This window comes from Trichechus manatus, unplaced genomic scaffold, assembly GCF_000243295.1.
Source record: "Trichechus manatus latirostris isolate Lorelei unplaced genomic scaffold, TriManLat1.0 scaffold00038, whole genome shotgun sequence".
Taxonomy (NCBI): domain Eukaryota; kingdom Metazoa; phylum Chordata; class Mammalia; order Sirenia; family Trichechidae; genus Trichechus; species Trichechus manatus.
This window is the reverse complement of record NW_004443974.1, coordinates 9,315,218-9,323,139: the sequence shown is the minus strand read 5'-3', so window position 1 is coordinate 9,323,139 and position 7,922 is coordinate 9,315,218. Positions and strand designations below refer to the sequence as shown.

The following is a 7,922-nucleotide window of genomic DNA, read 5'->3' as shown; positions in this document are numbered from 1 at the left end:
CAAATATCATCTACCTACTCCACATCTCCTGGAGCCCTGGTGGTATAGTGATTAAGAGCTACCGCTGCTAACCAAAAGGTCAGCAGTTTGAATCCACCAGCCACTCCTTGGAAACCCTATGGAGCAGTTCTACTCTGTCCTGTAGGGTCGCTATGAGTCAGAATTGACTCAGTGGCAGTGGGTTTGGTTTTTGGAGCCCTGGTGGCACAGTGATTAAGAGCTTGGCTGCTAACAAAAAGGTCAGTGGTTCAAACCCACCAGCCGCTCCTTGGAAATCCTATGGGGCAGTTCTACTCTGTCCTTTAGGGTCGCTATGAGTCGGAACCAACCCAACGGCAGTGGGTAAGTAAGTACTCCACATCTCGAATTGGTAATTCTAATAAGGATTGAAAACTGAGCATGCCCAAAACAAAATTCCTGGACCTCTTCCACCTACAACTTTCCCCATTTCAGTTAATGACTATTATGCTTTTAAAGTTTCCCCAGCCAGAATCCTTGGTTTCATACTTGACTCCTCTTTCCCTCACACTCCACATACATTTCAGGAAATCCTGTTGACTCCAACTTCATAATATATCCAGAATCCCACCACATCTTACCACCTCCACTGCTATTACCCTGTTCCATGCTACCATTATCTTGCACCTGAATTCTTCCCATACCCTCCTAACTAGTCTTCCTCCTTCTGCCTTTCCTGCTCTATAGAGTGTGCCTGCTACTAAGATCATGTCACCTCTCTACTTAAAATTTCCAATCAATCCTCATCTCACTCAGAATAAAGGCATTATGTTATCTGTCCTCATCTCCCCTCCTAAGGGCATCTCTGATTCTCTTGCCAGTCTCCTGATCATTCTGTTCTCTTGCCCACAATGACCTCATGGCTGTTCCTCAAACACAGCAGGTAGTCTTCTGCTCAGGGTCTTTGCATTCTGTTCTCTCTGCCTGAAATCCTCTTCCAAAGATACGTATCCACTTTGTTCTTCAAGTGTTTGATCAAATATAAGCCCCTTAGTAAGGTCTTCCCTAATAGCCTTATTCATTCTATAGCTATTAGGTATGACCTTGAGCATGTCATTGGTCTTTTCTGAGACTCTTTTTCCTTCTCTGTAAAATGGGGTTGACAATACTGACCTAACAGGATTGTTAAGATTACAGATTAGGATCTAAGAAAGCTAGAATAGTCCCTGGCATGTAGTTACCCCCCAAAAAAACCCAAACCAAACCTGTTGCCTTTAAGTCAGTTCTGAGTCATGGCAACCCCGTGTATTAGCACTCAGTAAATGGTAGGAATTATTACAATAATGACATTATTTCAAGACAAAAATAGCACACACAAAAGAAAACTCTACCCCAGATTAATTTATGGATATAGATTGAAAAATTTTAATAAAAGAATAGTAAATAGGCTAATTAATAGAGTAATCTACCAAAAAGTTTATCTGAATCATGCATAAAGATTAAATATAGGAAAATCAATTGATATTATATAATATGTCAGTAGGACAAATAGGAAAAATCATGTTTATCTCTCAGTTTTCATTTATAAAATCTAGTAAAATTCACTGCTCATTTTAATTAAAATACTGAACTTAAAATGAAGAGCTTCTGTATTAACTTTGTACTTAATATCCTTAATTAAAATAAGCAAGAAAAAGAGAATGCCTGTTATTACCATTATGATATAATCTTGTTTTAGTCCTGACCAGAATTTCTTGGCATAACCGAAACAGAATAATAAAAAAGTTTTACAGAATGTAAAAGAGGACACAAAACAGGAATAAGAGATGTAAATATTTTAAAGAAAAAGATGAAAATCATTAGTTACAGATGATATGATTTTATGTTTAGAAAAACCAAAAGAATTACAGAAAAATTACTAATGTGAATACAAATTAACCATAGTGGTTAGATGCGGAGTGAATATACAAAAATCAGTGACAGTCTCATATATGAGCTATAATCAGTTAAAATTTCCTCAGTGTATATTTTATGTCCGTGTATTTACCATAATTTTTCTTAAACATAATAGCATCAAATCGTAAAGTTCAAATATGGTACAATCTTGAGACATTCCCCCAAAACTTGTAAATAAAGGACATAAGATTAAACCAAAGACACTACTGAATAATGAAGACTAACAAAGTCATGTACCCCGAGAGCATGGCCACTGGATGCCTTTTAACTCAGTACTGAAGTCACTTCTGAGGCTCACCCTTCAGCCAAAGATTAGACAGGCCTATAAAACAAACAATAACACATTTACGAGGCTAAACGGGCACACTAGCCCAGGGGCAAGGATGAGAGGGCAGGAGGGGACAGGAAAGCTGGCCTAATGGAAATGGGGAACCCAGAGCCGAGAAGGGGAGAATGTTGACATGTTACAGGGTTGTCAACCAATGTCACAAAACAATATGTGTATTAATTTGTTTTTAAAAAAGTGTAGAGCACTATACAGATTTAAGGTAATCTCCTTCTGCTAATGTGTAATTGTTACACCTAGAATGTTCTCTAGGGAAGAATAATCCACAAAATTAAAATTGGCTCCCTCTCTTTAGTGCCAATAAAAAAAAAAGTATATCATTCACTAAAATAAATTTTTTTTAATTAAAAAAAAAACAGACGTGTAAAGCATCCTTAAAGAAATTATTTCTCAAGCCTAAGATTTGAATGTAATCTGATAGAAGGATTAATGTATAAGTGTCAGAGGTCCCCTGGACCATGCCTGTATTCACTGATTCACTAGGAGAACTCATAGGACTCAATATACAGTCATACTCACTGCTAAGATTTATTATGGCAAATGGACACAGCAAAATCAGCAAAGGGAAAAGGCACATGGGTGAAGTCCTGAGGGAACCAAGAGCAAGCTTCCAAGGGTCCTTTCCCAGTGGAGTCACACAGGATGTGCGTAATTCCTCCAGCAACAAGTTGTGACAACGTGTGTGAAATGAAATGTTGTTTACCAGGAAGCTCACTGGGGACTTGGTGCCCAGAGTTTTTATTGGGGACTGATCACACAGCCGTTTCTGCCTAACAGGTACCAAAATGCCAGACTCCCAGAACGAAAGCAGGTTAAGCATAAACCATATTATTTGCACGGATTAGGCATAGTGAACTATCATATCAGTTCTGCTAGTGGTGAGAACCTTCCCAGAATTCAAGTTCCCAGACACCAGCCAAAGGCCAGGCTTGTAGGCAGTCCTTTGAAAGGATGTCAACATTTTTCTGTACAGTATTAAAAAAAAGAAGAGAGGTTGGTCAGTAATGAAAGCAAAGAAAAATGAGAGGTGGGGAAATAACGGCCACGTCGTTTTTGCAGGATCCAAGAGAGAGTGTCGTGGCTGAGGATTTGTAAGCCATCTCTCCAGTGTGGAGGAGTTCCTAAAGCTGCTTTATCTTAGGAATACTCCTTAATATCATTCAGCTTACTCTGTGTTTTGCATATAAGAAATTTCTAATTTATCTTAACTGTTTTATTTTTTTTTATTGTTATATTTACAAAGTTGGAAAAAAAATTTTTTTTAAAGACATTGTGAAATCTCTTCCTCCTACCCAGTCTCCAATTCATTCAGTTCCCGTCTTTCCCCATAAGGCTATACACACTCTTCTGTATCTTGCTTCTTTCCACTTAACAAAAAATGTTGGAGATCTTTTCTTACCTGTTCATAAAGAATTTCTTCATTCTTTTTTTTTTTTTTTAATAGCTTATAGTGTCCCATCATATGGTTGTGCCATAATTTATTCTACCAATCCCTTATTGCTGGTCATTTGGTTGTTTCCAGCCCTTCACTATTACTAAGAATGCTGTAGGGAATAACTTTGAACTTATGTTGTATTATGGGTTTGAGAGTATATCTGTAAGTGAAACTCCTAGTTGTGGAATTGCTATGTTAATGGAATATGCATTTGTATTTAATAGATACTACCAAGTTGTCCTCTAAAGAGTTTATACCAATTTATATTCCTATCGTTTATATACCGTATTAATGTTTGTTTCCTCATACTCTTGCCAACACTGTGTATTCTCAAACTTTTAGATGTTTTGCTAAACTGATAGGTTAAAAAATGGTATCTTAGTATAGCTTTGATTTTATTTCTGTTATTATCAGCAAGGTTGAGCATCTTTTCATATATTTGAGCCAATTATGTTCCCTTTTCTATTATCTTCCTCTCATTTTTTTATTGGGTCAGTGATCTTTTTCCTATGGATTTAGAGAAACTCTGTCTATATTAAAGAGATTAATCCTTTGTCATATGAGTTACAAATATTTTCCTCAGTTTATCATTTGCTTTTCATTTAGTTTATGCTGTATTTTACCATGCACAAGTTTTTGATTTTTATTGTAATTGAGTTTATTAATCTTAGTTTATCATAATATTTAGAAAGGTCTTCTAGATAACAAAAATAATTTGCTTATTCTCTTGTATTTTCTTTCAGTTATTGTTTAATGCTTTACATTTAAATCTTTGATGCATTTTAAATTTATTCTAGTGTATGGCGTGAAGTATGGAGCCAACTTAATTTTTTTCTAGAATGATTATTCAGTTTTTCTCACCACTTTGAACTGTCATCTTTATCATATATACAGAAGTCCTATATATTTTGGGGTCTAATTCTGGACTTTTCATGCTGTTCCATTGGCCTTCTGCCTACTCTTGTGCTACCTTTTTAAAAAAATTGTAGTGAAAATATATACACCAAAACATTGACCAGTACAACACCTACCACCTTTAAAATTCAATGACATTGATTACATTTTACATGTTGTACCACCATTGTTGCTATCTTTTTCCAAAATATTCCACCACCATTAACATAAACTCAGTGCCCCCAAAACAAAAGCTCCCCCTTTATTCCTCCCACCCATTAGTAATCTTTGGCTTCTGCATATTTGCTGATTTCATATAAGTGGGATGATACAGTATTTGTCCTTTTGCGACTGACTTATTTCACTTAGCATGATGTTTTCAAGGTTCATTCATGTTGTGGCATGCATTAGGACTTCATTTCTCTTTATGGCTACATAATATTCCATTGTATGTATATACCACATTTTGTTTATTCATTTGTGTATTGATCAACGTTTTGGTTGCTTCCAACTTTTGGCTATTGTGGAAAGTGCTGCAGTGAACACTGGTATACAGGTTTCTGTTTAAGTTTCTACCTTTACTTCTTCTGGGTATATACCTAGGATTGGGATTGCTGGGTCATAGGGTGGTTCTGTGTCCAACTTTTTGAGGAACTGTGTGCCACGCATTTTTAATTACTAAGACTTTATATGTCTTAATGCATCTAGTTCTTTTTCAGAATTTTCTTGGATATTCTGCTTTTTCCATACAAACTTTAGAATTAGCTTTTTCAGTTGCAGAGTAAAAGAACATTTGTGGCTATTTTTATTGAGATCAGGTTAAATTTTAATAAATTAATGTAATAATGTCTTTAGAATGGGTTCTTGTCTAAGAACATAGCCTGTCTTTGTATTTGTTCAAGTCTTTATTATTAACATTCAGGAGTATTTTAAAGTTATTTTTGTTTTTTTTATTTCTTATTAAGTTTACTCCTAGAAGTTGCTGTATAAATAGTAGAAGTTTTCGCTTCCTTACTGCTTTGCCAAATAGTTTATGAGTTTACTTCCCAGATAGATCTGCCTTTACGGAAAGAATATCCTTACTCATGCAAAGAATATTCTAGTTTGAGTGTCAGTTTAATTCTCTCTGTAAATTAACACATAGACATTCTGATTTTATACATCATTTTATGTGAACAGTTAATATGATCCACATTAAGAGATGGGTCCAATCCTTACATACGAGTAAATCCGTTTTTGGAGCCTGTTAGGCTGGCTGAGAGCCAAATCCTAGATCTTGGAAAATTTACCATTGTAAATACTAGTGTGTGTTGCCCAATGAGGTGGCCTTTTGCTAGACAGCTAGATGACCTCGCCCTGCAAACATGTATATCTTTATTTTAAAAAATCAATCATTCACTTAGTAAACTCTCCTGGATTAGTTGAGAGTCTTTAAGAAAACCTACTATGCATGGTAGATACATATGAATGGCAGTCTCTTCATCTGTTACTGGTATTTCTATACCTGGTTATGAGTAAAAGGGCCTAATCTGTACACTAAAGATGTGCTTTGGAAAATTACTGAATAACTATCATTGGTCCAATTTTTAATGAATATTTTAAATTCTTATCTATTACAGAATTTTACAAACTTATTTGGACAGCCGCTAGTCTGCTTGCTTTCTCCTACAGCATATCCAAAAGCTTTACAAGGTATGTTTTGTCATTACCTGTTATATCCGTATGTTGCAAATGAACAGTGACTATTAAATAATACTGATCTTTGTTTTTCCCTCTCATACTGATTACTTGTGGACTTATTTATTTATTTATTTTTTTTTCCTTTTAAAACTTATTTTATTATTGTTCAGTGGTAACACAAACGGGTTTCTGAGAAAGCATTTTTAAAATTTCGTTATGGAAAATTGACATAACAAAAACGTTGTCATTCTAACAAATTTAAAGTACAATTCCGTGACATTAATTACGTTCACCGTGTTGTGCGACTATCACCACTATTTCCAAATGTTTTTCATCAACCCAAACAGAAACTCAGTACTCCTTAACAATAACCCCTGTTTCTCCCTCCTTCCTACTTCTGATAAACACTAATAAACTTTGCATTCTCTATGCATTTGTGTATTTTAGATATTTTATGAAAGTGGGATCATACAATGTTTGTCCTTTTGTGTGTGACTTATTTCACTCGGCATAACGCTTTCAAGGTACTTTCATGTAGTGGCATGTATCAGGATTCCATTTCTCTTTATGGCTGAATAATAATCCATTTGTATGTATATACCACATTATGTTTATTTATTCATCTGTTGATGGACACTTGGGTTGTTTTGGCTATTGTGAATAATTCTGCAATGAACATTGGTGTACAAGTATCTGTTTGAGCCTCTGTTTTCAATTCTTTTGTTTATATAACCAGGAGTGGAATTGTTGGGCCATGTGATGATTCTGTTTAACTTTTTGAGGAACTGCCAAACTGTTTCTGAGAAAGTACTTTTTAATTATTTTTTTAAAAAAGTCCAAAGAAGGGTTTAGCAAGTTATAGAAAATATAAATTGTGCATCAAAATATGTAAATTTGAAATCAATCTACACAAGAACTCACCAACTAAATACACAGAGTCTTTTCATAGTGTTTATATTATATTTCATTATTTCTGACAGTAAAACTCTTTTAAATCCAAGTTAATGATATTGACTGATTACTCAAGGAGAGATCAGAATAAATTTTTCTCTACTGTAATTACCAAGCAGGTTTAATTCCAAACTATCCACTGAATGAGCAGTAAAAGCATATTAACAAACAAAAACATATGTTATAAATTACCAACAGCCTCAGACTAGCTGGGAAAATCATGTTTTCCTCCAAATGTCTATGTGAATGCATATTTGAAGTTGCTCAAATTTCCATTCTATTCCTATAAATAGAAATAGAAATTCCACTCCTGGTTACATAAACAAAAGAATTGAAACTAGGACTCAAGCAAATACTTGTATACCAATGTTCACTAAAGCATTATTTACAGTACCAAAACAACCCAAGTGTCCTTTAACAGATGAATGAATAAACAAGATGATGTGGTATGTATGTACAACGGAATATAGATAAAAAAAGAAAATAGTAAATTTGAACAACTTCAAATATGCATTCACATATTTCTATCTATCTATCTGGGTAGCCTTGGTGGCACAGTGGTTAAGAGCTTGGCTACTAACCCAAAGGTCAGAGGTCTGAATCCACCAGCTGCTCCTTGGAATCCCTATGGGGCAGTTCTACTCTGTCCTATAGGGTCACTATGAGTCAGAATCGACTTGATGGCAATGGGTTTTTTTTTTT

General features: G+C 34.9%; 1 protein-coding gene across 2 annotated transcripts in view; it reads left to right on the top strand.

Annotated features, from left to right (window-relative positions):
* SCAI (suppressor of cancer cell invasion) overlaps window positions 1–7,922 on the top strand; it is a 165,950-nt gene that overhangs the window by 145,325 nt on the left and 12,703 nt on the right. For both annotated transcript variants that reach the window (XM_004375660.2, XM_023730733.1), the window contains one exon: window positions 6,209–6,281. In XM_004375660.2, coding sequence (XP_004375717.1) covers window positions 6,209–6,281 — 73 coding nt within the window. The remainder of the gene's footprint in view (window positions 1–6,208; window positions 6,282–7,922) is intronic.